The sequence below is a fragment of the Lagopus leucura genome, unplaced genomic scaffold (assembly GCF_019238085.1).
Source record: "Lagopus leucura isolate 7727_CA_CO unplaced genomic scaffold, USGS_WTPT01 Super-Scaffold_100055, whole genome shotgun sequence".
Lineage (NCBI taxonomy): Eukaryota > Metazoa > Chordata > Aves > Galliformes > Phasianidae > Lagopus > Lagopus leucura.
The window spans coordinates 1,336,831-1,364,356 of NW_024962301.1; the positions used below are offsets into that span (position 1 = coordinate 1,336,831).

At 55.7% G+C, this 27,526-nt stretch overlaps 2 protein-coding genes across 3 annotated transcripts; both read left to right on the forward strand.

The window, feature by feature from the left end:
* Positions 1-1,406: 1,406 nt before the first annotated feature.
* Positions 1,407-6,107, forward strand: EMID1 (EMI domain containing 1). Its single transcript, XM_042886177.1, has 13 exons — positions 1,407-1,410; positions 1,776-1,862; positions 1,948-2,009; positions 2,094-2,217; positions 2,322-2,429; positions 2,504-2,641; positions 2,751-2,837; positions 2,921-2,973; positions 3,060-3,113; positions 3,226-3,270; positions 3,367-3,411; positions 3,935-4,019; positions 5,819-6,107. Exons 1-13 carry the CDS (start codon positions 1,407-1,409, stop codon positions 5,929-5,931), a joined length of 1,005 nt encoding a protein of 334 aa, XP_042742111.1. The 3' UTR covers positions 5,932-6,107.
* A 587-nt stretch (positions 6,108-6,694) lies between these two features.
* EWSR1 (EWS RNA binding protein 1) lies at positions 6,695-27,273 on the forward strand. Of its 2 annotated transcripts, none has more exons than XM_042886194.1 (17): positions 6,695-6,762; positions 8,428-8,464; positions 8,715-8,766; positions 10,768-10,891; positions 15,914-16,097; positions 17,357-17,524; positions 19,093-19,307; positions 19,776-19,956; positions 22,632-22,669; positions 23,182-23,214; positions 24,128-24,246; positions 24,806-24,935; positions 25,094-25,216; positions 25,319-25,496; positions 25,840-25,937; positions 26,436-26,703; positions 26,822-27,273. In XM_042886194.1, the coding sequence occupies exons 1-17, from the start codon at positions 6,750-6,752 to the stop codon at positions 26,859-26,861; spliced, it is 2,001 nt and encodes a 666-aa protein (XP_042742128.1). In that variant the 5' UTR covers positions 6,695-6,749; the 3' UTR covers positions 26,862-27,273. The 2 variants fall into 2 exon arrangements, with proteins under 2 accessions (XP_042742128.1, XP_042742129.1); XM_042886195.1 differs by having other exon boundaries at positions 22,635-22,669.
* Positions 27,274-27,526: the final 253 nt, after the last annotated feature.

Sequence of the window (27,526 nt, forward strand, 5' to 3'; positions counted from 1 at the left end):
GGATGGATGGATGGATGGATGGATGGATGGATGGATGGATGGATGGAGGAAGGGAGGGAGGGAAGGAGGGAGGGAAGGAGGGAGGGAGGGAAAGACAGAGGGATTGGTAGGTGGATAGGTGGACAGAGAGATGGAGGGATGGATGTTCAAGTGGGTGAATGGATGGATGGACAGACAGATGAATGGACGGGTGGACGGGTGGATGGATGGAAGGATGAAGGGATGGATGTTCCTGTGGGTGATTGGGTGGATGGAGGGTGGGATTGACAGACGAACGGATGGATGGATGGATGGATGGATGGATGGATGGATGGATGGATGGATGAGTGGACAGATTGGTGTTCCTGTAGGTGGGTAAGTGAATGGATGGATGGACAGATGGATGGACGAACAGACAGATGGCTGTTCCTCTAGGTGAGTGGATGGATGCTCCTGTGGGTACGTGAGTGGATGGACTGATGGACAGCTGGATGAATGGACGGATGGATGGATGAATAGATGGACAGATAGATGTTCCTGCGTGCAGATGGACGGGTTGATGAGTGGGCTGGCAAATAAATGGTTGGGTTTCCAACCATGGATGCAGGAACGGATCAGTGGATAGCTGGTTGGATGTTCTGTGTGGGTGGGCAGCTGGAGAGACGCTCTGCTGGGTGGCTGAGGAGGTGGGCATATGGGTGGACGTTCCTCTGAGCGGGTGGGTGGGCAGATGGATGGTTGGACAGCAGTTTCCATGGACAGATAGACGGAAAAGCAGGCGGGTGGGGTGTCGGTGGGGGATGGATGGATGGACATTCCTGTGGGTGGGTGGATGCGCCCATAAGGGGGTGTCTGTCTGTCTGCCTGCCTGCCTGCCTGCCTGTCTGTCCCTGTGTGCAGCCAGGCAGCTGCGCCTGTGTGCAGTGAATGAATGGGTGCCAGCCTGTGCCACGCATGGCTCTTGGCAGCTGCCAGCCTCTGTTAGCTGGCAGGGGCTACACATTCCCAGCCCACCCCCAGAGCGTGGGGCCAGCTGAGTGGCAGCAGCACAGCAGTGGCAGGGGCTCTTCTCCTCCTCCTCCTCTGTGCGTGCTTCAGCTCTCCCCTCCTCCTTCTCCTCGCCATGCATTGGCTGAGTGCCCCACATCTGGGCCTGCTTAGGGCTGCTCTGGCTGTCCCCAGCAGCCTTGGTGGTGGCTGTGCCAGGGTGTGGTGACAGCGTGGGGGGGCTCAGTGACACAAGATCTGCTCCGGCCCCTTCTGCGTTGGGTCGTGTTCTCACATCCCCTTAGTGGGACCCCGCATTGTAGTCCTCCTGAGCTGGGGATGGAGAGAGCTGGCTTGGGGTATCGGGGGCTAGGGATGGGGAGCAGGGGGGGCACTGGTTCAGGACCATCACTGGGATTGGGAAGACCTGGCTGGTGGGCATGGGTGGGTTTGGGGGAATCTGGCTCAGGGTTATGGAATAGACTGAGGGCATCTGGAGTGCCATAATGGGTGGGCGGGTGTGGAGGCTCTGGCTCTTGGCCATGGGTGGGATTTGGGGGGTGGGAGGGATTCTGGCAGGCCATCATGGGTTCAAGGGGAATCTGATTCAGGGCCGTGGTGGGTTTGGGGGGGGGTCTGACCAACAGTCATGAATAGGTTTGGGGCTCACCAGCAGCAAGGATGGGGCAGAAAGCAGCAGAACTGCCTCCATCCCCCTCCCCAATTTGGGGTGAAGCACCACCCTGGTGAGCGAGTTCTCCCACCAGCAGTGATGCCAGGGGGGGTCCTGACACCCTCTCCCCTCACAGATCCCCACACCTTCCTCGCTCTGCGTGATGCTGAACGCCCCAGCACCACCCCACGTCGCTCTCCCCTGCGCCCCACGGCTTTCTCAGGTGGGTTCAGCTCCTCGGTGCCCCCCACCCCCAAAAATATCCCGAGGTCCTGGGCGCACCCCAAGCCCTGCACTGTCCCCTGCAGGGTGCCTGAACTGCAGCCACATCGGGGAGCTGTCAGCACGCCTGGCCACCCTCGAGGCACAGGTGACCACCACCCCCTGCCACCCCTCCATGGACACGGGGACCAGGGGTGGCATCTCACACTCCCCAGCATTGTCTCATCCACAGGTGGCCCGGCTCTCAGTGGCAGAAGCTCCCACGTCCCCAACGCCCAAAGGTGACAGCTTGGGTAGGATTGATACCAGGCAGCTCTGGGGGTCCCCAGCTGCACAGGGGAGCCCAGGGGACAAAGGTAAGGGGGGGTGGCTGTCCCATAGCCCGCAGCACCCAGTGGCATCAGTGGCAGCCCCCAGTGCTGGAGAAAAGATCCCCCCCTGAGGATGCTGCTCCCTGCAGGCAGACCTGGTTCACGGAGACCCCCCGGCCCCTCTGGTCCCAAGGGTGATGCAGGTGGACGGGGACCCTCAGGCATTCCCGGGGTGAAGGGTCCATCGGGACCCCCAGGTAAGGATATGCCCTCTTAGTCTCCCCAGCTTGTTAACCCCCATCAATCTTCACCCTCATCTTCCTCCCTGCAGGTCCCCCAGGTCCCCCCGGTCCCCCTGGCCACGATGGAGCCAGGGGTCTCCCTGGAGAAAAGGGGTCACCCGGTCCCCCCGGCCCCCCTGGGCCTCCTGCTCCTGTGGGGCCAGCTGTACCCTGGCTGACTGACCCAAGTAAGGATGGGGCTGAGGGTTCTGGGGGGTGGAGGTGGGGCTGAGCCCCAGCAAGCAGCTGAACCCTTCCAGAGCTGGGGGTCATTGCCCACCCTGACCTCTCCTGCAGGGGACCCGCTCCTCTCCAACACCTTCACTGAAGCGGCCGGGGGCATCGTGGGGCCCGCTGGCCCCCCCGGACCCATGGGGCCAATGGGTGAGTTCACCCCCATCTTCCCCCTCCAAACAGCAGCTCTGAGAGGGCACTGTGCTGAGCTTGTCCCCTCATTCTCCTCGCAGGACCCCCCGGCCCCCCAGGACCCATGGGGCTGCCCGGCCCCCCAGGGCCTGATGTAAGTCTGGGAGCATTTTGGGCTGGGGGGGGCGTTCCATGGGGCACATCCCCAGTGCTGATAGCACTGTCACTGTCACTGCACAGGGGAGAGCTGGGGCACCTGGAGCTGCCGGACCCAGGGGGGACAAAGGCGACAGGGTGAGTGTGATGAGCTGTGGGGGGTCTCAGCCAGCACTGAGCCTTGGGGGCAGGCATGGGTGCCTCTACCCCATATGCACCCCTCAGTGCTGACGTGATCTGTTCCCTCCAGGGCCCCAAGGGAGAGCCAGGCAGCCGTGGGCAGGATGGGGCACAGGTACGTGAGCCTCCCCAGGAATGGGGGCTGTGCTGGGGCGAAGGTGGGCCCCCTGCCCGCCCCCTCTGCCCTGTCCTTCTCCTTTCTGTGTTTCAGGGCGAGCCGGGCCCCAAGGGCGAGCCGGGCGACAAGGGCACATGGGTGAGTGATGGGAGGTATGGGGACAGGGGTGGCATGCAGGTACCCCAATGCTCCTATGTCATGTCACTGTGATCCTGACGGCAGCATGGGGGTCCCAAGCTGTGAGCAATGCTCATCGTGTGCCTGGGGTCCCAGGGATGGGACGGGGCTCCCTAACTGTACAAGTGCATGTCTTGTCCTCGGGACCCCAAGAACAGCATGAGGGTCCCCGAATGTGCTCAGCACTCACCTGGTGCCCCTGGCATCCCCATAATATTATGGGGGTCCCCAGCTGCACCTTGTCCCTGAGACCTCAGGGGTGGCATGGGGGTCTCCAAATGCGCCCAGTGATTGTCTCTGGGTGGCTCGGTTGTGGGGGTCCTCAGTTGTGCTTGTTCCCCCACGTCATGGTGTGGCCAGCACTCCCCCCTACCCGCGGCTCCCCACATTCCTGGGGTTGTGCATGCAGTACTGGGGCACAGAGCATGGTGGTGGGGCTGGGGGTGCCCCTGGCTTCCCCCCGACTCCTCTCTTCCCTCCGCAGGGGGAGGGTTTACACCAGCTCCGCGAGGCTTTGAAGATTTTAGCAGAGAGGGTTTTAATCTTGGAAACAATGATTGGGCTCTATGGTGAGTAGGGGGAGCGCAGGAGCCAGCCGTGGGGGGGGCACAGGGGTCCCTCCATCCACGATGAGGCTCCATTATGGGGAGCAGCAGGTGCCCCCCTCCCTCAGCCCCATGGGGACACATGTGTCCCCCCACCCCATGCCAGGGGTGGCACTCCCCAGCGAGTCCCACTTCCCTGGACCCATGGGGACAGGAGAGTCCCTTGCATGGGACCACGGGACCATGGGACCACGGAAGCCCCCTGCACCCATTTGGGAGACCTGGCACCCCCAATGCTTGCACCGCACCCCCGGCCCGGCTGCGCCCGTGCTGTGCCTTGGGGCAACCACGCTCTGCTCTGCTCTCTCACTCTCCACCAGGCCAGTAGCTTCCAAGCCCTGCTGCGGCAGCAGGCCCGCCTGGAGGTCCTGGCTAGAAGGGTCACCCTCCTGGAAGCCATCATCTGGCCAGGTAACCGCATCGCTGCTTGCTCCCCTCCGCGTCAGCCAGGCACGATGTTCCCCCCAGCAGTGGGACTGGAGCAAGGGGAGGGACCGAGAGGGACCCCAGAGTCACCCTTAGGAGAGAGGGAGATCACGGAGCAAGGAGAGCCTGTTGGGCTGAGGAGATGTCCAAGGATCATGGAGGGCCATGGAGATGTTCATGGACCAAGAGAGATGGTAGAGAACCTCTATTGCACCAAGGGGACCCTTCCGGGTTGAGGGAGGCCTTGGAGATGTCCAAGGACCGAGGGGTTGCTCCAAGGATTGAGGGACCCCCAAGGAACAAGGGAGACCATGGAGCAACTCTTTGACCAAGGGAGGCCATGGAGACCCTCTTGGACAAAGGGAGACCTTGGAGATCCTCAAGGATCAAAGGAGAACTTGGAGCTCCTCTTGGGTCAAGGGGAGACTCTTAGAGTCCCTCTTGGACCAAGGAAGACCATGAAGAGCCTCTTGAGTTGAGGGAGGCCCTGGAGATCCCCCAGGGATCAAGGTTATTCTCCAAGGGTTGAGGGAGGCACTGGAGCTCCTCTTGGTGCAAGAGATCCACCTGGTGTCCGTCTCAAACCAAGGGAGTCCCTGGAGGCTCTCTTGGGAGAGGGACACAGCATGGCTCCATGGTCCAAGGTATACCTGGGAGCTCCCGGGTCATGGTCATGCAAACCATGGAGCTCCTAGGAACATCCTGAAGCCGAAGGGAGACCCTGGAGGAGGCCCAGCCCCCCCTCGCACTGTGGCTGACTCCATAGCCAGCTGCCCCCTCCCCCTCCCGCTGTCTCCCCTTTCCAGCTGTGCTTTGCTGCACGGGTTCTGTCCCCATCCCCGCGTGCCAGCCGGGGGTGCCAGGAGGGGCTCCTCATCCTTTGGGGCATGGGGATCGTGCTGGGGTGGTGGTGCTGAGGGGACACTGTGAGGGGATCTGGGGGCACACCCAGGGCCAGCTGTCCCCTTCTGCCCCCACACAGTGGGAGGTGTCCATGTAGTTGGTTGTACTTGGGGACAGCTTGGGACAGCCACAACGGGAGAAACTTGTCCAAAGAACCTTTGTGGGGGGCCTCATGATGATGGGGACAACGTGTGCAGGGACCTTGTGGTGACAGGGATGTCCCAGTGTCAGGACACTTCATGGGGGTGAAGGGTGAAGGTGGTCTGGGGACCCCACAGAGGTCAGCACCCCATGGGGGCACAGGGATCCTTGGGGACACCTGTGGGACCTGATGGCCTGGGGATCCCATGGTGATACAGGGGTCCCTGAAGACCACTTGGGGCTATGGCACCCCACACCCCATGGCCTCAGAGCTCTCTCCTTTCCTCCCGCAGAACCAGAGCCTGGCTCAGGCAGTGGCCCTGGGGGCCCACCAGCACCCAGCACCCCCCGTGCCAAGCGTGGCCGCTCACCCCCCACTCACCAGGCTCTCCCTGGCCAGCCCTAAGAGTGCAGCCCTGCTGTGTCCCTGCTGTGTACATGGAGGTCCTGGTGCTACCCGGTGGCATTGCACCGGTCGGACCCCCCAGCTTTGGCCCTGCTGCTCTACACCCCAGTTCTGGGGGGTACGGCCACCCCAATGCTTGCCACGCTGTCCTGGCACTGCCTGGGCATTAAAGGTGTCCCCAGAGCTGTGTGTCATTGTTGGTATGAGTGGGGACACGGGTGGGTGGCACTGGGGGGGTGGGAAGGGGGGGGACCCATGCTATTCCAGACACCTATGGGACACTGGATACCCACAGCACCCCATGACACTCCTGGAACAACCAATAGCGACCCACACCTATGGGACATCCACCCACAACATGCCACCAGTGGGATACCCACGCAGTGACACGTCACCACTGGGACCCCCACTTGCAGCAGGACCCGGAGCGGAGCAGCCCCGCAGCCCCACAGCCCCACGCCACGTGTGACACGGCGGCTTCCCCCATCCCGCCAACTGACGTGACGTCACTCACTGGCCACGCCTCCTTGAAGCCACGCCTCCTTGAAGCCACGCCTCTCCCCTCGTACCGCCCTTGCGCGACGCTCCGTAACGGCGGCGGGCCGCACCACCCGCTGCTCAGCGCGGGGGGGGAAGCCCAGCGCTCCGCCCACCACAGCGCCCCCCGCCGCCGAAGTCGAATCACCTCTTCTCTCTGCCCCTCCCCCCCCACGCCGCCTCCCCGCAGTGGTACGTCCCGCCGGGCGGGGCCGCGCATGCGCAGCGCGCGGCGGCCGCGGCGGCCGGACGTTGGGAGCGCGGAGGAGGAAGGAGAGAAAATGGCGTCGACGGGTGAGCGGGGCGGCGCGGGTCGATGAGCTGCACAAGGCGGGCGGCTGGGCCGCGGGGTCGCGGATCGGGCCTTGAGCCGCTGTCGAGCACCTCGGCCTGAGGGCATCCCGAGCCGTGCAGGGGGCGTTGGGCCTTCAGCGCTGCGGTCAGGCGGGCCTGTCGGGCCTCGGCGCGGTGTGCGCGGGTGTCGGGCCGTCCCGTCCCGCTGCGGGGCCGGAGGGTTTGCGGCGCTCAGAAAGCGGTGCGAGGCCTTTGCTGCTCTCTGTGTGTCGCGGCGAGGGCCTCGGAGCCGCTCCCCGCCGTGGGAGAGAACGGTCGTTGGGGCTGCGTGCGGGTGGGAGCTTTAGGCTCAAATAACGGAGGTTTGGGCAGGCAGTTATGAAGGAATGGTGTGTTGGGAGGGCGGCGAGGTGCTGGAGGTGTGCGGAGCTGTGTGCGCTCCATCCGCGGTGCGGCTCCGTTACGCGGGCGCTGGGCAGCCTGAGCTTCTGGGGACAGCAGCCCAGGCTTGGGGCTGAGCTGTGCTTCAGGTTCCTTCCGACCCATCCCGTGGTTTATTAAAAGCTTGCGGTGGATGAAAACTGAATTTTTAACGCGATTCCTGCTGTTCCGTCAGCTGCAGTGGTGGCAGGTGGTAATGTTGTGCGCTAGGGAGAATGGAGGGCTGTAGGAAGTCTTCAGGCAGGCTCTGCAAACTCGCAGTCCTCGTTTTTTTTCAGTAGAGACCAGTTTAACACAAGGTGTGGTGGCAGCAGAAATGCCAGAACTTTTTTCTGCGTGGGGCTGCCTGGCTCTGAGCAGAGCTCTGTGCACGTTTGGTTTTTGATCCCAGCTCAGGGTGCTATGAGGAAAGTCTGAACCCCTTCCTGATCTCTGTCCTTGGGACCTTTCTGGTCCTGGGAGAGCTGGAGGAGCTGCAGGAAAGGTTTGGTTTTAGGGATGGAGTCGTTGCTGCCATTTGCTCTAGGTGGGACCTGGAAATGCTTGGTGACTTGGAGGGAAAGCGTGCCCGTAGGAGCTGTAATCGTTTCAAATATAGCCTTGTAATTGCCATCTGCATGCATTTTCCATCCCTAGCAGCAAGCCAGTTCAGCAGAGGATTGTTTTTTCTGGTTGGATTTTCTGGATTTCAGTCCTCTAAATCACAGTATTGGCATGGGCTGGGACTTGGGAGAAGGAATTGCTGCCAGCTGCTGGTCTCAAACCCTCCCGGGGAAAAGAGTTAGAAGTTTCCAGTGATGCGTTGGTGTCCTTGAAAGTGAAATAGAAGGAGTGAAGCGCTGTGTTTCTTACAGCCTCAAGGACTTACAACCTGGCCCTTTGAAACGGGGTTTTTGTGAGTGTCAGCCCCTGTGTTTCTTTTGTTCCAAACCCCACTACCAGTCCCTTGGGTGCTACCCAAGGTGGCAGTTAAATTAAAGTGGGGTCATTCGAGATCAAAGCTGCTGCTGCAGACAGCAGAAACAATGAAGGGAAGAGAGGTTTCGTTTCCTTCAAAAAGGTTGAGAAAGTGCATTTACTTTACTCTTTTGAAACCAGGTTTCCAGGGGTTTATAGCAGTTCTTTCAAGCTGTGGGAGGAAATTCCAGCTGCTGTGCCGTTACACTGTTAATTTTGTTAAGTCTTTGTCAACCTTTCTTTCCTTCTTTTTTTTTTTTCTTGTAGATTATAGCACCTATAGCCAAGCTGCAGCTCAGCAGGGGTAAGTAGCATTATGGTCTTACTCTTCTGTTGTAAAAAGTTGTGATGTAAGCGTGCAGTAATTGTGGTTTAGTCTTAGCTCAGGTATGCCTTACAAATCTTTGGTTTTCCTTTGGTTTATGTGCTGCTTTCACAATTTAAACACTTCAGCACAAACGCAGAAAGCATTTGGCTGTAGAAAGCTGTTGTGTGATGCATGTACTGCACGAGCACTGGGATGCATTGTAAATATCTTCAAATTCATTTTGCAGCTACAGCGCGTACGCACCTCAGCCAGCCCAAGGATACGCACAGACCACGCAGGTAAAGCATAGCAGGGGTTCTGACCCTTCTTGGGATCCCAGCTGCCATCTTTCAGCTCTGAGCAGCATCAGAATCTGTCATTAGGAGCTGTCTTGTAGCTTCCCACACAGCCTGCGCTGCGTGCTTAAAGCACCTCAATGTCCGGGAGCTTCCACGTTCCTTGTTAACATATCCCAGTTGTTGCCAAGAGGAATAAAAGCCTAATTCTTGGTGTACGTTTGACACTTACATGTCAGTGGGTGTTTTACTTGGTGGTGTAGGAGAGAGAGAAAAAGGAAGGGGAAGTTGCCTTTTGTGCGATGGCCGCAGTTGGAAAAGTTAGGAGAGGATAGATTTCCTTCTTTTTCATGGAGCTATTGTAGTTAAAGCTATTAGTATTGTTAGTTGGCTGGACTGCAAACTGATGGTGATCTTTTGAAGATGAGTTATGCTTTTTTTTTTTTTTTGAATCCTTAGGATTCAAGTTACTGAAACCACAGTTATCTGCAAAGTACCAGTGTGGTTTTTGAAGTCAACTTGGTTGACTTTCCCCAGCATCTCTAGAGAGTGGTTTATTTGAAAGGGAGATCCTGCCACCCAAAAGCGTTTCTGTATTCTGCACACAAAAGCTGTTGTGCTGGAGCATTACAGAGCAGAGCTAACAGGGCTTTGTGCTGCTGCCCACAGCTGCCAGCCTGTGGCAGGTGAGGCTGCACAGATGCCTCTGCAAAAGCACCGCTGTTACAGGAGGAGTTTTGACATCTGGGTCAGCTGAGTTGAAAATGACAATACTTTTCATTTTGAGTAAGTGTGTTGAGAGAGACAAATTGCGAGAACTGCTGCTGAAAGCACAGGTCCAAGCACAGGAGGTGTAAGCAGGCTGGCGGGCATATGAACAGGAGGCTTCAGCATCCTTTAGTGCAAGGCTAACAGCTCATACTCAGCAGCAGGTAAGTTGCCACATGAGGTTTGCAGCATCTCGTGCCTCTGGGCGCAGTGAGCTTCCACAGGCAGTGGAGATTTCAGTCTGATCAAAGTTTTTGTCTTTGAAATCTGTTGGCTTGATTAAGATCTGTACTGCTCGTGAGCCAGGGAGGCTGGCTCAGAAGTCACACAGGCATTTAATTCTCTGAAAATCTGGACACTGAGGTTTGTCTTAGTGCTGCTTGAGCTCCAACTAGGCTTTCCCCCAAACCTAACTGCTGAGCACACAGCTGTTGGCAGCTGGCTGGTGCCCGAGGTTCAGGCTGACGGACAGTGGGCTGTGGGCTCTTAAGCTGGCGAAACCACAGCATCAGCAGCTCTGTACTGATCCAGTCTCCTCACACCGCCTGCTGCAGCCAGAGGGTTGCTTTGCAGAGCTGAGCTCAGGGCTGAGCAAGGCAGCAGCACTCCTTTGGGCTGGGCTTGGGGCAGGCTGTGGGGTGAGAGCTGATCCCTCGCTGAATGCCAGGGTGCTGGGGCGGCGTGGCTCCTGCTGAACCCATCCTCAGGTGCCCACATAAGCTGGTTCTGACAGATGTTGGCTGGTGGATGTGAAGAATATTCGAAATAACTTCACTGAAAGCTGAACCAGATTTCTTCTGGTGAATGCTAGTTGAAGTAGCTGATGTCTTGCTTCGTGCAGCTCTGCGCTCTGGACAGCCCCACTCCAGTGTTGCAGGTTAGCTCTCAGGAGGCACCTGCGAATGTAGCCATGTGCCTGGGCAGTTTTGAGGAGCTGGATGCTGTCCTGTTTCTCTTCACATAGAGCACACGTGTTTTGTGAATGTGTAAGGGGCTGCTCCTCTGGTCCTGGCATTGAAAAATTGCATTTGTAACTTCATTACAGATCTGAACTGAAATTTGCAGTAGCGCCCAATCTTTCAGAGTAGCCTTGGCTTGACTCAGATTGCTTTCAGTAAACCAGGTAACACAGATCCCCCCAGTCTGTGTGCAGCACCAAAACAATCTGTGTGTATCTGTGAGACACGGGCGAGTTGTTTCTGCTCACAAATTAAATCTCTCTCATCTTTGGAGCAGACCTACGGGCAGCAGAGCTACGGGACTTACGGACAGCCCACCGATGCCAGCTACACACAGCCTCAGACAACTGCAACGTATGGGCAGACTGCGTATGCCACGTCCTATGGGCAGCCCCCCGCTGGTAAGAGCTGCAGGGCTGGTGGTGCTGGGGAAGGACTTGGGCTCAGCTCTGTGTCGGGGAGCTGCGGCCCAAACTGTGTTGTGGGAAGGGCTTTCTTCCTTGGGAGCCTGCAGGTTCAAACGATGCGAAGGCGTGGGTGGGCTGAACGCCCTGAGCAAGTAAATGGAGCCGTTTCATTTTTTCAGGGAGCCTTTTGGGTGCTGGTTCATGCTGTGGAGCTGAGCATGGCTGCAGAATGGGCTGTACTTCAAAAGAGCGCAGCAAACACAGGCTGCCCAGCAGCGCTCCTCGCGAGTGCCTGTTCTGGCTGCTCTTGGGCCCACTGAGTCCGTGTCCTGAGCACTCCCCTGCCTGAAAATCAAACCAGTGACAGTGATGTATGCCTCTTCTGATAGTGTACCCTCTACTTTTTGTCTTGTGCTTCCCACAGTAGAAGGGACCAGTACAGGTTTGACTATCCTGCTCACTCTTGCATGGAAAACGCCATCTCATCCTGTCTAAACTTGCAGTGTTAACCCTTTAGGTGTCCCTTGCTTTAGCACCAAAAACTTGCATTATGTGCACTAAGAGTGTGCTGGGCTGCAGTGCTGTCTGCAGTCTGCACGTTTCTGTAAGGAGCAGCTTTGAATAGGCTGGGAGGTGCACTTTGTGCAGGAAGCTTCCTAAGCACCCAGGACAGGCGTGCTGAGATGTTTCAGGTGAACATAACACCACTGTTTTACTATTCCCTAAAGGGTAAACAGCATGGTTAGACGTGTCCAGATGTCCTGACCGCCATCTCTGCATGTTTCGTGTGATGTCTTTGGATTTGCAGTGCGGGTGCATACTCCACGTGCTCATAAACGCTCTCTCCACTATTTCAACATGTGCTCTTTGAACTGAAATTTTGTACATACGAATGTCTTTAGCATCTGAAAGAAACTGTTGAGACATCATTCACTTTCGATACATTTGGCTTAAAATCTCAGGAGGCTTTGAAAAAGAGAACTAGTTTTCCTTCCAGCAGTGCTTGGGGTACCGTTTTCTGCAGATTCATCCTTGGTTGCAAACGTCTCTCAGAGTGGCAGCCTTGTGAAGTATTTCCTGGAGCGTGGCAATACCAGAGCAGGCAGGCAGTGTGCTTGTGGGTACCTGGCCACAAAGCTGCTGGGGAATGCTTCCAAGGAAGAGGCAGAGAGAAAGAAAGCTCTATCCTACAGTGTGTCCAGTTACATAGCACTTAAACTACATGGGTGAGGAAAATATCTGCCTGGCAGGTATCCTGCAGGATGAGGATTTTAACAGTTATCTGCTGGATTTCTCCTTCCCTTTAACAATCCGTGCGCTTAAATGGGCAGAAAGCTTGTTTTGTGGGCTTCCCAGATTTTTCTTGGGAACGTTGGAGTCCTTTAATCATTCCTGCAAGGATTGTGTTTGTGCTTGCTCTCCAACAGTATATTTCCTGGATTAATAACAATGCCAGGCATCTCTTCTGCACAGCTGCTTTTTAGGCGAAACACTTTGGTTTCTTTTCATCTAAGAAAAGAAAACTCAGGAAGTGGCCAAATGAAAGGTTTTCTTTTTTCAGGCCTTCAAGTATGATTTGCCTCAACCCGTGCAGCACTTGTCCGTGGCGGAGCTGTCGGTGTTGCTCTCGAGGCAGAGTGCCAGGTTGTGTTTATTCTTCCTCTGCCTGCCTCTCCTCCAGGAGCCGGAGCTGTGCAAATGGGGCTGATGGCACTGAAGGCCTGTCTGTCCATCACTGCCTCTGCTCAACACCAGTTCTGGCTTCTCATCCCAAACAGCCTGTGGTGCTGCCTGGAGCACAGATCCTAATGCCCTAAAAGACGAGCTGTGTTTGCACTTGAATTTCAATTTATTTTTCTCGTCGCTTTTTGTTGGCAGAGGAATTACTGCAGTTCTCCAGTTAGCTTAAAGCAAAGTGACTTTTTGTCTTACTATTTTTTTTAAGAATCCACCGTTGTTGGGGAAATTCCAATACAGTGCAGACACGGCCTGTTGGGACCATGCCTCAGGCTGGGCCTGGGACCTCTGCAGCCTCCTCGCCTTCCTCTTTCCTGCCGTGGCTGCAGAAGGTGACCTGGAGTCCCCTTGTCCAACCCCTCAGGGTCAGAGCCTGCAGGCTGCTCTGCAGCTCCCAGCAGCAAGTGAATAAGGGGATTAATGGGCACCATCAAGGCTGTGGTTGTGGGTTGCTGTGTAATCACTGCGAGATGTAAGCATGAATTGCAAGAGTAAATAAACAGCTGCATCTGTTACAGTTATTGGCTTTCCAACATCATCATTTGGGGATGAAAATATGATTTCAAATCTCCAAGTCTAAATCTAGTTTAAGTAGATGGGAGCAGCTCTGTAAAGATAACCAGCTCCCACTGCTCAGAATTGGAAGTAAATACTCCCTCAGCTGCGTTGTCTGCCCCAGTAAGCTGTTACACCAAAAGGAAGCAGGCTGAGCAGCCCCTGCTTCCCTTTCTCTGGACCTCTGCTGGGAGGTGTCTGTGCCAAGCAGGAGTCAGCCTCCCTTGGGCACCAGGATCCTGTGGAGAGCCTCTAGCACAGCTTGAATCAGGAGGGAGCTCTGAGAACTGCTGCTGGCTGGCCTGAAGCCTGCTTGTTTCAGAATGAGCCTCTTTGACTACGGCGTTTAGTTGCTGTTCTCTGAGGACCGAATCCTGAAAGCTTCCCCTCCGGTGAAGGATTCCTGGACTTCAATGAGGGTTTTGCTCACAGGCGTGGATGGTTTGTGAGGAAACTGAGCCGTGCAACAGCACTTCTTACAGGAGGCCATCAGAATTCTCCCATTGCTCTTCTCTTACAATATCTGTCCTGCAGATTCGCCATTTGTGTTACTGACTGCTGGGAGGAGGAGGGAGAAGTGATGCTGTGCAAATGGCCCCCTCAGAAGTACAGCTCTTGAGGGTTTGCAAAGCATTGAAGCTAAGTGGCTGAAATGAGAATTCAGGCCAGCAGGATGTTAAATCACCGCCTTTTCTTTCTCTGGTGCAAATGCTTCCTGCCGTGCTGCCTGCACGAGGGAAATGCTCCATCATAGCCGAAGCTTTAACGTTCAGGATAATTTTCTCCTTTTTATTCTAATGCCTGTGCAGAGCCTGCAATTAGCAAACCCACTCAGGTGATGTAAAAGGGCAGCGCTGCCCACGGTGGCACCACGAGGGCCCCTTTCTGGAGGAGGGCTGTCCCTGTGTGCTGCTCCCCAGGGCTGTGGTTTCAGTGGCACACGTGTCAGACCGTACTGCAAACAGCAGGTGGGTTTTTTTAATAAGTGGTCAGGCTTCAGCCACTTACAGTAAGGATTCCTTCAGCTGTCATGTGGAAGCACCGTGTGGCTCACGTTGAAGGGTTTGGGCTGTTAAATTTTGTCTGAGGCACTAAAAGCCCTATCACTCAGTCCTGTTTAAATTCCCCTCAGTCCCGCTCTGCAGTGACGCTCTGAGCAGCCAGGCACGGCTGAGCAACCGAGAAAACTGCCTGCCAGCAATTCCTGTGCTGGTAGAAAGGGAGCTTCCCTGCTTCCAGCTCGGCAGGAGCACGATGGGGAAACTGCTCCACAGCGTTCAGAGGGTGGTGATGTGAGAAGCATGCAGGGCAGCAGGCAGAGGGAACAGCTTGGGACTGGCGCTTGCAGATGGAGCAGAGGGAAAGACTTCTTCCTACTCAGAGCCCCTCGTCAGCGTGCTGGGACCGAGTGGAAGGCTCAGGAGCAAAGCACACGGCAGGGTGTTGCAGCTTGGTTGTGTTTGCTGCGCCCGCTTCTCCTTTCACTTCTCTTCGTCTCCACTTCCTGCTTTGAGGACCCTGATTTTCCAGCAGGTTACCTGCAGAGCACAGGGAGGTGGTTGTGCTTCAGCAGGAGCTCACGCTTCGTTCTGCTGGGAGTGCTTTCATTTTGGAAAGGGGGGAATCAAAATAAAAAGCCTGCAGCACGGTTTGCCTGATGTGCTGTGTAATGAGTAGGACACAAGTCCTGTGTTTAATACAAAATGTGGAGCGATGGAGAAGCTGTTACCTTAATTGATGCAATTAAGATCACTTCAGTAAGACTGTTGGCTGCTTTTTAGCAATTGATTTTTTTATACTTTAGTAAATGAGCTTTTGCTAACAAAATTTTTAATTGGTAGCTTTTCATGCAAATCTTTGTTTCATAATTGGAAAACCAGCTTGCGTGCTTCTTAACTATAAAAAAGCCACTATGGTAATTCTTGGTTTGTTGTTCATCTTTGTTGACAAGCCCAGTGGTCAGCTGAATTACCTAGCAACAGCTGCTGGGAGCACTGATCTAAGCAGAGCTGCGCTCCGGGATATTCCTGTAAAACTGTTCAGAAATAAATCTGAGAGCGCTGGGCTAAAAAGCTGAAGCAGACTGGAATCGTGGGAGAAGTGAGGGGACGTGAAACGTCTTACAGACCGGCACACAAGGCGGCTCCTGACCTTTCTCTTAAGCTGAAGCAACTGTAAAGTGCTTTCCTTCAGTTTCTGGAATTGCTGTTTGAAGTGATGCTTACAAAGGGCTCAGAAAGACTTCTCTGTCTGCCTGGTGCACTTTTGTGCTTTGGTTTCTCAAAGAAGCTGCCAGGATGGGGCTGTGCTTTTCCAATTAGTTGCATTTCTTTGGCTGTAAAGCCAGGAGGAGCTTTGTGCGGCCCACTGGACAAAAGAAGGCGCTGTGCCTCAGCCTGCCCTGCTGTGCTGCATTAGCAGGGAGCCTCAGGTGCTGCGGACAAACGGCCCTTGGATGCTGGCGGCAGGCTGGCCTCCAGAAGGCTCCTGGGGTGTGCAGTGGGGGCGGGGGGGTGTTTGTGGGGCAGGCCTGAGGGTTCCTGGAGCGGGGGCTTTGCTGGGGAGGCAAAGGGATGCTGTGGGTTGGTGCGGCACGCTCGGGCCAGCTGTGAGGGCTCTGCAGCAGCGCCATCTCTGAGCTCCCATCCACCAGGAGTGAGACAGCAGAGCGTCTGGAGCGAGGGGGCCGTGCTGGTGTGGTGACGAGGCTGTGGTTTGTTGCAGGTTACACGGCCCCGACCGCCCCCCCAGCGTACAGTCAGCCTGTCCAGGGCTACGGCACGGCCGCCTACGACACCAGCACTGCCACGGTTACCACCACCCAGGCTTCCTACGCAGCGCCGTCCTACGGCACCCAGCCTGCCTACCCAGCCTATGGGCAGCAGCCACCTGCGGCCATTCCCCCGAGGTAACGTTGTGTTTCTGTTTCTCCTGAGGCTGTGTTGCCCTGCTGACATGCTGAGGGCACCGCCACCTGAACGGAGGCCCCGCTGGTTTTGCTTCCAGTTCTTCTCTGCCTGTTACAGTTAAGCTTTGCTCTTGCTGCAGCCGATCCCGCAACATTTTCAGAGCTGGAAGAAGCTGTGTAGGTGCTTCTGTTGTGGCACAGTGAGTCAGCGCTGCTACTGAGAGAGCAACTGAGCAGCACAAATGGGTGCTTGACTCATGATCTGGACCAGAAAATGGACCATTTTGCTTGAGTCACGGGGTGGTTGGGATGATGCTGTGCCCTGTGATTTCTTAAGCGGCTGCACATGCTGAAGACAACTTCCTTTTTAAATCTCTTGTGTCTGGGCACTGTCAGTAGCATGTTCAACTTCATTGTCTGCTCAAGATATTACAGGTTTAGAATGTGGAATGGAAACTTAGAAGCCAGTCAGAACTGCTTTGTTCATTTACCTGATGTTTGCAGTAACTGCTCCTGAGTAACAAGGCCAGAGCATGACACAGACCTGGCTGCGTCTCTCAGATTACACTTAAGTATGAATCTTGGTGTATTTTAAATATTCTTCCCAGCTTGTACAATAAAAGTAGCTCAGTTCTTTTTTTTCATTTAGCTCTGATAAACACTTTGAAATTCTAAGCGGAAGGCAACTAATCTAAAAGGAAGGGGACATGCAAACTGCATGCAAAGAGTTCTCTTTATTTCCAGGCCTTGAGAGTTAATGCTAAGCATCCTCTCCCTTTCATCAGATAACGTATGTGGGGCAATATCTGCTTGCACTGGATTCTAAACCGAACAATGGTGCCTTTAAGTGGCAGCATTTCTTGCTGCTTTGGAGCTAATCGTTGACAAGCATTGTGCAAAGCAGAGCAGAGGGGCAGCGCTGCTGACCGACTTTCCTGGCAGTTTCACATCTTCTGTTCCAAGAGCCAAAGTCTGAGCCCCTCGCTGTAGGTTTCATAATGCAGCTGGCAAACAGAAGCTGTGATGCTCTCCAAGTGCTCTCAGTTCAGGATGTTGTTTCTTGGTGGCACTGTGCAGTGGGCAAAATGTTCAGTGCTCAGCATGTGTGCACGAGCTGCTATTGAGTGACCAGCACTAATGTGCTGTTGTCACCCTTCCCAAAGAAAGTACCGTCCTGCCACAAGGGATCTTACACCTCTGGTGCTTTCACCTGTGGAGCTCTGTGCTTCTGTCTCCTTATTGTTCATTATTACTTTCAGACCCCAAGATGGCAGCAAACCAGCAGAGAGCAGCCAACCACCATCGAGCACAACAGGCTACAGCCAGCCCAGCCTCGGCTATGGGCAGAGCAACTACAGCTACCCCCAGGTGCCTGCCAGCTACCCGATGCAGCCAGTTACTGCACCTCCCTCCTATCCTCCTACCAGGTAATCCTTTCAGAAAGCGAAGCCTCTTGCAACTAGCATGGGAGCTCTGAGGTTAACTGGGGCAAAAGGATTTTTTCTCAAGGCTTTTTAGGTAAACGAGTGTAGAAAGAGGTTGAGCATCCTGGGAGGAGGAAGGGGTGGTTCTTTGGAGTGGTACTAGCTGCAGAGGTAGGGCAAGGGTTGAATCACAGAATCATGGGATCATTAAGGTTGGAGAGGACCTCTATGATCATTGAGTCCAACTATCAGTTTATCACCTCCGTGGCCACTAAACCACGTCCCTCAGTGCTGCATCTCCACAGTTCTGGAACATCTCCAGGGGTGGTGACTCCACCGCCTGCCTGGGCAGCCTGTGCCAATGAGTCACCACTTTTCCAGAGAAAAAAATGTTTCCTAATATCCAACCTGAACCTCCAGGGAGACCTGAGAGCAGCCTTTCAGTTTCTAAAGGTGGGGTGGGGGGAGGGGATGGGAGGAACATAAGAAAAAAGGGAAAGACATTTTAGCAGGGTCCGCGGTGATAGGACAAGAGGAAGTGGTTTCGAGGGCAGATTTACGTTGGAAAAAGGTTTTGTACTATTAGAGTAGGGAAGGACTGGCACAGGTTGCCCAGAGAGGTTGTGGTGCCCTGTCCTATGGGGCGGACACCCAAGGTCAGGGAAACGGGGCTCTAAGCCCCTGATCAGGCTGTAGGTGTCCCTGTTCAGTACGGTTGAACCAGTTGTCCTTTAAAGATCCCTTCCAACTCAAACAGTTCTATGATTCTGTTGCTGGAGTCTCCTCTTCTCCAGGCTGACCCATCCCTGTTCCCTCAGCCACTCCCTGCAGAGCTGTGCTCCAACCCACTCGGCTCCATTGCCCTTCTCTGGATGCTCTCCACGGCCTCAATGTCTTTTGTGTAGTAAGAGGCCCAAAGCTGAGCACAGTACTCGAGGTGCAGCTCACATTCAGCAGGAAGTTGACACTTCCAGATCCTTTTCTTCCACGCAGTTTTCAGCCGCTCTGTCTGACTGCTACAGTCACGAGTAAAGAGAGCATTGAGCACCTCAGCCTATTCCTCATCCTTGGTTGTAACGTTCCCCACTGCATCCAATGAAGGATGGAGTACGAGGTGTGGAAGTGGCCTTTAGCTGCCTCCTTACACACGGTTTGGGAAGGGCTCACCTCTCCCCCTCAGGTGTCCTTAAAGTGTTGATGCTAAGTTTTAGAAGCTTTGAAGGCTGGGTTCTGTGAGGATGAACAGTTTTATTGTCCACCAGCTAAAAATATTTCAGAGCTGAGGCAGAAGGGAGCCTGTTAACTGCGTTGCCACTGATTTTACCCTGGCACTTCAGGCTCTTTCCCAGAGGCGTGTTGCAGATGATCAGATAGATTTTGCTTATAGGTTTATTTTTCTTCCTGGTGTCAAAGCAGCCTCTGTAGGATGACTTCAGCTTTGTAAGTGGTTTGCGTAGCACACAGGCCTTATAATTGCATTGCTTTCTTGTGTGAGCCACTGCTGCAGCCTGATGCACATGTCTGAGTGCCTTGGCTTACCTTCCCATCTTTAAAATGCTTTTGTCTTCCAGCTATTCCTCCACACAGCCGAGCAGTTACGATCAGAGCACTTATTCCCAGCAGAGCACCTACGGGCAGCAGAACACCTACAGCCAGCAGACCAGCTATGGGCAGCAGAGCAGCTACGCGCAGCAGCCGCCCCCAACGAGTTACCCACCCCAAACTGGATCCTACAGCCAGCCCCCAAGCCAGTACAGCCAGCAGAGCAGCAGCTATGGGCAGCAGAGTGAGTGTGCCTAAAGCTGTGGCACTGCTGTGGGAGGGCTTGGTCTGCATCGCTCCTGAGTGAGCTGCCTCTGAAGGAGACTTGGCACTACTTTGGGTCTGAAGGATCTGAAGGGAAAGCAGCATGGCTGAGTTCTGCCCCTTCTCACTGAAAAACAGCCAGGCTGGTTCAGTAGAGCACTGCCACGCTCCCCTCGCTGCCCTGGAGGTGGGTGGGTGGTTGTAAAACACAGAAATGCAGAATACCATTGTGGCTGGGCTGGGCAAGGCTCAATATAAGCAGCCCAGTGACCGTTGTGCAGAGGTCAGACCGGTGGGGCCTGACTGCAGATCCCAGGAATAACGCAGTGCCTGTGAGCAAGCGGCTTCCATGCGGTACTGCCCAATTCCAGTGCTTGAAGGCAGCGAGGAATGGGACAGGAGCCACCCGTCTGCAGCCTCGTGATGTTTTTGTTGCTCTCTTCCTCAGGCTCGTTCCGTCAGGACCATCCCAGCAGCATGAACGTGTATGGACAGGAATCTGGAGGGTTTTCAGGCCCAGGAGAGAACCGGAATATGAGCGGCCCTGATAGCCGGGGCAGGGGAAGAGGGGGATATGAGCGTGGAGGCATGAGCAGAGGTGGGCGGGGAGGAGGACGCGGTGGAATGGGGTAAGAGCAAACCTTTTCTCCTTTTACCTAATTCTGTTTTACCCGTAGGAGTTGAGAATGGAAAGAAGGGACTGAAAGGTTGACATTCCCAGCTGTACTTCCATGGATAAACATCTCTGTAGCAGCATTGCTTCTAATCCATGGAAATATTACCTGAGGGGAAGTAGGAGCAGGATGTATGTTTGTTCTGTCCTGCAGCTGGTTGGGCCCGGGGCAGCCAGGGGTGTTGCTAAACCTGGAACTTTCAGCTCCCTTCGTGGTCATGCAGAGGTGAAGTTCCTCTGTGGGGTTTAACAGTAACTTTGGATTGAACACACACAAACCTTCTGCCAAGTCCAGGAGTCACTCACTTCTTGTGCCTCACCCACTAATGGGGAACTTGACAGGTCAGGTTTGTACCAGGCAGAACCTCGTGTCAGCCTTAGCAGTAGCATGCAGAGCTACATCCTAAGTGTAGTGTGGGGCAGATTGCTGCTGCCGAAGCCCTGACTCTGAGTGTCAGAACACTTGGAGCTTGGCTGAAGTGTGAAGGATGACCCCGAGACCACGTACAGCTCTGGCTCGGCTTCCAGGACTGCTCCCCAATTGGAGCTTTCAGGTGCTCTAAACCAGTTTGGCCATTTTAACTGATGGCAAAATCTGGTTTGGCAAACCTGTGTCTTCAGGTCAGCTGTTGGTCTCCCCGTCTGTGACGTTTGTTCTGAGAAAGGTGAGGAAGGAGGGCCGATCCCAGAAGCTCCTAAGGGAAGGAAGACGTAGCTTTGTGTGTGTTCCATCCCCTCGCAGTGCGGCGCAGAGCTGTGCAGAGCGCCCCTAGGTGCTCCCTGGATGTGGAGGGACGCAGGGTGCCAGTGTGGGCAGGGCAGCTGGAGCTGCAGCCTCTCGCTGTCTGTCGTGCAGCCGGCGCAGTGCAGCTCTGCACAGCTCTGCCGAAATGACGTGGGCTGAAATCTTTATCGGAGAAATCCACCTGAACTCAGCCTCCCGCACGTGGAAAAGGGAGAAGCGTCGCTCGTGTTGGAGCGCGCCTGGCTGCGATTGGCTCGAGTGGAACCGAGTTCCACGGTTCTGCATAAAGATTTCACCCACGGTGAATTTATCTCTAACGGTTTGAAGTAGACGCAGACACTTGAAATGCCCATCATCACGCCCCCAAATTTGTAGCCCCTCTGGAGCGCCCCAGGTCCGGCCCCCCTCGGCTTTCACGCCGCCTCCAACCTTAAATGGCGCACGGGGCGCCGGCTGCAGCATAAGAGGCCCCGCTTTGTGGACGCGGCCTCCTGTGAGCACCGAGGGGCAGGCAGGGGAACTCGGCCCCTAATCGTGCTGTGATGATGGATTTCAGTGTCCCCAGCAGGTAAGGAGCTCGATGTTATTAACGTGCCCTTTTTCATTGACTCGGTTATTTTATATTTTCATTGGCTGTTAAACATGGAAACTTTTTAACATGCTTTGTCGCATTTATATGCTACAGGTTACAAAGTGAGAGCCTTGTATACACCTCAGTACTTAAAAAGTACCCGTACTCAGTACTCAGCCGGCAGCATAATGAAAAGTGGGACTAGACACGGTGTCCATATGGAGAGGAAAAATATACATAGAATATTTTTAACCAAATGTATTCACTGTATAAATGGAATCCTTCTGTAACTTTGGTAACTGAATACTTGTTGTTTGGTAATAAAACCAGAGGAGGTATACTACTTTAGAATTGTGTAACATTAAAAGTAACCAAAAAGTGTAAACGTATGTGTTTGACAAGAGACGTGACATGAACGGTGTGTGCTTTAACCAGAGCAGGCAAAGCTGCATGCTACAGCTCGAAATGTGTATTGACAACTTTTCTCTTCTTTCCAGTATTAGAGGTGCAATACTTGCTAGTATAGTGGTGCTCTCCCTCCTCTGCTCGTCTCCTTCCAAACAGCTTTTGCCTTTCCCAAACCAAAAGAGCGACAAGCACCCAAATGCTCTCGGGGTGGCCTTTCCCAATTAAGCTGCGCTCGTGAGCGAAAGCTTCGGCCGAAGCTTCTGCCGAAAGCCACGAGCTGCCATTGGCACGTGCCCACATTGGCGTCCCGGTCTCTGTGCCCACAAAGCTGCACCCCAGGCCTCCGAGCCCTCGCCGTATGCTGTAAGTCCTCCTCCTCAGAGACTTGTTAAGTTCAGTAGCGACCTGAATGTATGGCTTTATAGCGAGGTTGGAGCGGGAATGTCATCGGAACTGTGGTGGGCATCGCGTGTGGTCGTCTCCTCCCTTTTGAACTGTTAATGTCAGGGAGCTGGGAGGCTGAGGGTGCGCTTTGTGGACACACGGCAGGGAGGGAGGACCAGCAGGCAGCCCGCCCTGCCTCTCAGGAATCGATCCGCAGCGCTCAGAGGCGGTGCGTGGTGTTGTTGTTTGGCCAAGTATTGCACTGATAATACCAATGCAAAGCAATGCAAGGGTACCGACAGCAAAGTGGTGTCTAGAACCAGACAAGCGAGGTTGTGTATGGAAAGGAAATTTGAGCGAGCTGCCCTGAAGAAAGGCATAGTGACGAGATGAGAGAGAGAGAGACAGATGCATTGTTTGGAGATGTTTAGCCAGTGCCCTTCTTCCCAGTGAGCCGCAGAGGCTCAGAGCGGTACTGGCTTTGTAAAGGGAAAGGCCTTCATTTCTTCGTTTATCCCCCCAGCAGCGCTGGAGAGCGAGGTGGCTTCAATAAGCCTGGTGGTAAGTTTTTGAGCATTACAATGGATAGTGTTTAAAAAAAAAAATTGCAGTCAGTTTGTAGAAAAAAGTGTAATTTGTATTAGTTTTAAGTGGCTAAAATGACGTTTGCAACAAGACTGTAATGGGTTCTGCCGGCCGTGCCAGGGGTCTGCGGTGACAGGACGCAGGGTAACGCGGAGGAATTGAGAAACCACTTCTGTAATTTGGGGAAAAGAGACGGTTTGGATTTGATAATTTTAAAGTAACTTTTTATTAATGAGCTTAAAGCGGATTGGCCTGGTAACGCATTAAAAAAAAAGTGCAATAGTGGTTAATGGATGGAAAGGCTGCTAAAAACAGCGGACCGATCGCCGCGTAGAGGTGCATTGCTGGTGGTTTTGCAGTGCGGGTCAGTTGGAGTTTAACCAGCGCCATCGAATGGTGGTGATAAGTAGATAGTGATGTGTGTGTCGCTCCTGCAGCTGCAAGGCCTGCACTAACACTGCTTCTTATGGTTCTCTCCCGACTGGCAGGACACATGGAGGAAGGACCGGACCTTGACTTAGGTAATTGTCACTGCTCGGCCCCTCCCAGGCTTGCGGCGTGCAGATTGCTGTGCTCATCCCAGCTCGCAGAAGATGTTGCCCCTTATCTTGCCCTCCTGTAGCAGGAGTACAGAGATGCTCTGCTCTTTGCAGTCTCTTTGGGGAGGTTTCATCTGCTTCTTTATTCCTGATTCATCAGAGCGCTTGGACTGGTGGGAGCCCACACGTGTTTGGAGATGCTTGTGCTTCTCCGTGGAGCTGGGGGCTCTTGCCAAGGAGCTGCCTGGAGCAGCAGAAAGCACGTCCCAGGCTGCAGCAGTCTGGAGCTTGTAGGCGCTTGTCCAGCAGTCTCCTTCCTCTTATAAGATCCTAGAATGGTTTGAGTCGGAAGGGGCCCTCAAAGGCCGACTTATCCAACCGCCCCTGCGACCAGCAGGGACACCTACAGCCCCATCAGTGCTCGCAGCCCCATCCCCTCACCTTGGTGTCTGCAGGGATGGGGCACCACCACTTCTCTGGGCAGCCTGGGCCACCCCTGCCCGCAGCCCTTTGCTTCCTCCTGCACAGCCACGTTTGGTAGCTCCCCCTCAGCGCAGGGAAGGAGGGAATTATTGCAGCAGGAGGGGGTGAGCATCCCTGCATGGGACCTGCAGGCTGCAGAGGCGTGCTGTGCCTTCGGCTCTCCCTCCTGCCCCATTGCACAGGTCTCACACTGCAGCTGGGTGTCCCGGCCATGCTGGGTGGCTCTGCAGCAGGGAGCAGACGGGGCAGCTCAGCCCTCAGCGCTGCTCTCAGCGCCTGCAGTTCCGTGTCGCTTCGTAAATGCACTTATTGAGAGAGAAGCTGCAGCTGGCTGAGGGCTGACGTGCTGGCAGTGCTGCGCTGCTGGATTGCTGCCTCCTGCCGCTGCCTGATGCTGAGGTTTGCCTCCTAGGCCCACCTATGGACCCGGATGAGGACTCGGACAACAGCTCAGTGTATGTGCAGGGACTCAATGATAATGTGACCCTGGAGGATCTGGCAGACTTCTTCAAACAGTGCGGGGTTGTCAAGGTGAGAGGTGTGTGTGTGTGTGTATGTGTGTGATGGCACAGAGCACAGAGAAGGGGCTTGGCTGCCTCCTCCCTGCCAGCTGTCCCATTCAGCCCCATCCATGGAGCTGAGCAGCTCTGATGGGCAGTGAGGTCGGCACAGCCTGGGACCGCCCTGTAGCACAAGCTCCCCAACAGAACCTCGGCAGGGTTTGCCCCTCTGCTCCTCCGTCAGCCACGCAGAAGCTGCAGTGCTTACAGACTCAGAGGAAGCATCCCTCTGTGCATCTGCTGCTGGTGGGATGTGTGACAGCTTGAGAGAGCAGGGTGGTGGAGAGAGCGGAGGAGGATGTGGGGAGGCTGCAGCTCAATTCCTGCTCTTGTGGGAGCCTGCAGGAGAGGCTGCTGGGCCAGTTCCTGCATTTGGTTGGCATGGTAAAGCCAGAGGGCCCTTTCTCCTACCACGGAGTTGCCAAGTGGAACCGTTATCTGAAATCAAAAGCAGAACAGAGGAGAGAATCCCCACTCAGTGTGTACAGGGACGTGTGATGCCTTGTAATAATGCTTTGCTGTCCTGCTAGATGAACAAGAGGACTGGGCAGCCCATGATACACCTCTACATTGACAAAGAAACTGGCAAACCAAAAGGAGATGCCACAGTCTCTTATGATGACCCATCCACTGCCAAAACAGCTGTTGAGTGGTTTGATGGTGAGTGTGGGGTGTGATGTTTCAGGATGGCCCTTCTGCTCTGCAGTTTCCCATGGGATTATGGACTCCGTGCATCTGTGTGTGCTCCGGGAAGATGTGTGTGATACCGGGCTCTACAGAAGCACAAAATGAGGCTCTTGCCTTTGTGTTCCTCCTAGGGAAGGACTTCCAGGGCAGCAAGCTCAAAGTCAGCCTCGCGCGGAAGAAGGGCCCGATGAACAGCATGAGGGGTGGGATGCCCCCACGGGATCAGCGGGGGATGCCTCCCCCTCTCCGTGGAGGTAACACCCGCTTCCCTTGGGCTCCTGCGGGGCTCAGCCTGCAGCACAGCATCCTCCACCTGCAGCTGCTGCCCGGCGCTGTTAACGGGGCTCTCCTTGCAGGTCCTGGGGGGCCTGGAGGCCCGGGGGGCCCCGGTGGGCCGAGCGGTCCCATGGGCCGGATGGGAGGCAGAGGTGGCGACAGGGGAGGCTTCTCCTCCAGAGGACCACGGGGATCCAGGGGAAACCCCTCTGGAGGCAGCGTGCAGCACCGTGCCGGGGACTGGCAGTGCCCCAACCCGTGAGTACCGCCTGCCCTCCCTGCACGGAACACCTTCCCTTCCTTTCCCTTCTGCGGGGCTGTGGGACGCCGTCCATCCCAGCGCAGGGGGGCTGTGCTGGCTGAGGCACTGGCCAAGACATGCGGGTCTTTCTCCTAACGACTTGCTGGGTCTTCGGGGAGCTTCTTTCCCCTCCCCAGAGCGTGGAGCATCGCAGCCCCGTGCTGCAGGCTGGGGGAGCTGGGCTGCACGCCGTGCTCCGGGTCCTGACATCCCCCTGCTGCGTGCGGGTGGATCTGTGCCCTGCAGCGCTGCTGGGTGTCACCCAATCCTGCTTCTTACTGACTGCTCTGTTATGCGTAGGGGATGTGGAAACCAGAACTTCGCTTGGAGAACAGAGTGCAATCAGTGCAAGGCTCCTAAACCAGAAGGGTTCCTCCCACCCCCATTTCCCCCTCCAGGTACGTGGGGCTGAGTTCACAGCAGGGCTGGGTCGGTGGCACCGGCGGTTTTGTGACCGCCGTAGGGATGTTGAGGGAGCGGCAGCTTCCTGCCCCCCGGGCAGCCGTGCTCTGAGCTGCGAGGCGGATGCACGGCCTGCAGCCCTCGCACGCTTCCCCGCGGCTCTGTGCCGCACGTCCCTTCTCCAGAGCACCGCTTTCACCTCCTTGCTCCCCGGCGCTGCCCTCTCTGTGAGCCCCTCGTCCCTCAGCTCTGTGGTTTTCCTTTCTGCCATCCATCAGCCGCTCGGTCCCCCTCCAGCTCAGCCGCTGCCATCCTGAGCCCGTGGCCGTACCGCCTGCGTGCCCGGAAGCTCATCCTTCGCTGCGCACCGGGGTGCCGCCGCCCCCCGCGGCTCTCCTTTCAGCACGGCGCGCCCCAGCTGCGATGCGGCGAGCGGGAGGAGGGCTGCGAGGCGCTCCGGCGCTCCCTGCTCTGAAGCTTTGCCTCTCCCTCAGGTGGAGACCGCGGTAGAGGCGGCCCCGGAGGAATGCGGGGCAGCAGAGGCGGCGGTATGATGGAGCGCGGCGGCCCCGGCGGGATGTTCAGAGGCGGCCGCGGCGGAGACAGAGGCGGATTCAGGGGCGGCCGGGGCATGGATCGAGGCGGCTACGGAGGAGGGGGCCGGCGAGGAGGGGGCCCCGGGGGTCCGCCCGGCCCGCTTATGGACCAGATGGGAGGAGGAGGCAGAGGCGGAAGGCGCGGAGGCCCGGGGAAGATGGACAAGTATGTGGGGAGCGGGCGGGGGGGAGGGCGAGGGGGAGCCGGCGGGGCGCAGCGTCCCCAGACCCACGGAGCGGAGCTGGGAGGGCTGTGGCACTGACCGACTGCTGTGTGCTTGCAGGGGGGAGCACCGCCAGGAGCGCAGAGACCGGCCCTACTAACGGCACAGCCCGCCCGGCTGCATTTACTACCAGATTTATTTTTTAAAACCAGAAAATGTTTTAAATTTATAATTCCATATTTATAATGTTGGCCGCAACATTATGATTATTCCTCGTCTGTACTTTAGTCTTTTTCACCGTTTGTGGAGAAACATTAAAACGAAGTTCAACGGTAGTGTGCCGACTTCTTTTTTCCTCCTCCCCCCTTCTAAGAATGGTTGTCGAACTAAAACTGCCCCCCCTCGTTGTGAGCATGCTCGTATCGCCGCGCAGCCCCCAGCGGCGCCGACTAATAGCTGTAACGATGTTGATGGTTGTGATGTTTCCTTTTTTCGGTTGGTTTTTTTTTTTTTCTTTTTTTTCTTTCCTTTTTTTTTTAATTAAAATAAAATTCCGAATGTTTATAAACGTACCACTTCTGGACTCTCTTGAGAACGTTCCCCCCTCTCCCCCCCAAGCCCTCGCAGGGTTCCCTGCTGCCCCGCGCTCCGTGTGCTGTGACGGCTGGCAGCTGGGAGCTCCGCGCCGAGCCGCCCGCCCTGACGCCGCTCCGCAGCAGCGCGGAGTTCGGCCGCGGCTCCGACCCCGCAGCCCCGGCACCGGGCGGACGTTCCTCCGCTCCCCCGGCACCCACGGCTGGGCGTTGTTCGCTCGTTGCTCGCGGT

Excerpts from the sequence above, each read along its gene's own strand:
- EMID1 (XM_042886177.1), top strand. Across the intron at positions 2,218-2,321 it reads GGGGAGCCCAGGGGACAAAG|GCAGACCTGGTTCACGGAGA; the intron begins GTAAGGGGGGGT and ends TGCTCCCTGCAG. Across the intron at positions 2,974-3,059 it reads CCGGCCCCCCAGGGCCTGAT|GGGAGAGCTGGGGCACCTGG; the intron begins GTAAGTCTGGGA and ends GTCACTGCACAG.
- EWSR1 (XM_042886194.1), top strand. Across the intron at positions 22,670-23,181 it reads TGGCTTCAATAAGCCTGGTG|GACACATGGAGGAAGGACCG; the intron begins GTAAGTTTTTGA and ends CCCGACTGGCAG. Across the intron at positions 23,215-24,127 it reads AGGACCGGACCTTGACTTAG|GCCCACCTATGGACCCGGAT; the intron begins GTAATTGTCACT and ends TTTGCCTCCTAG.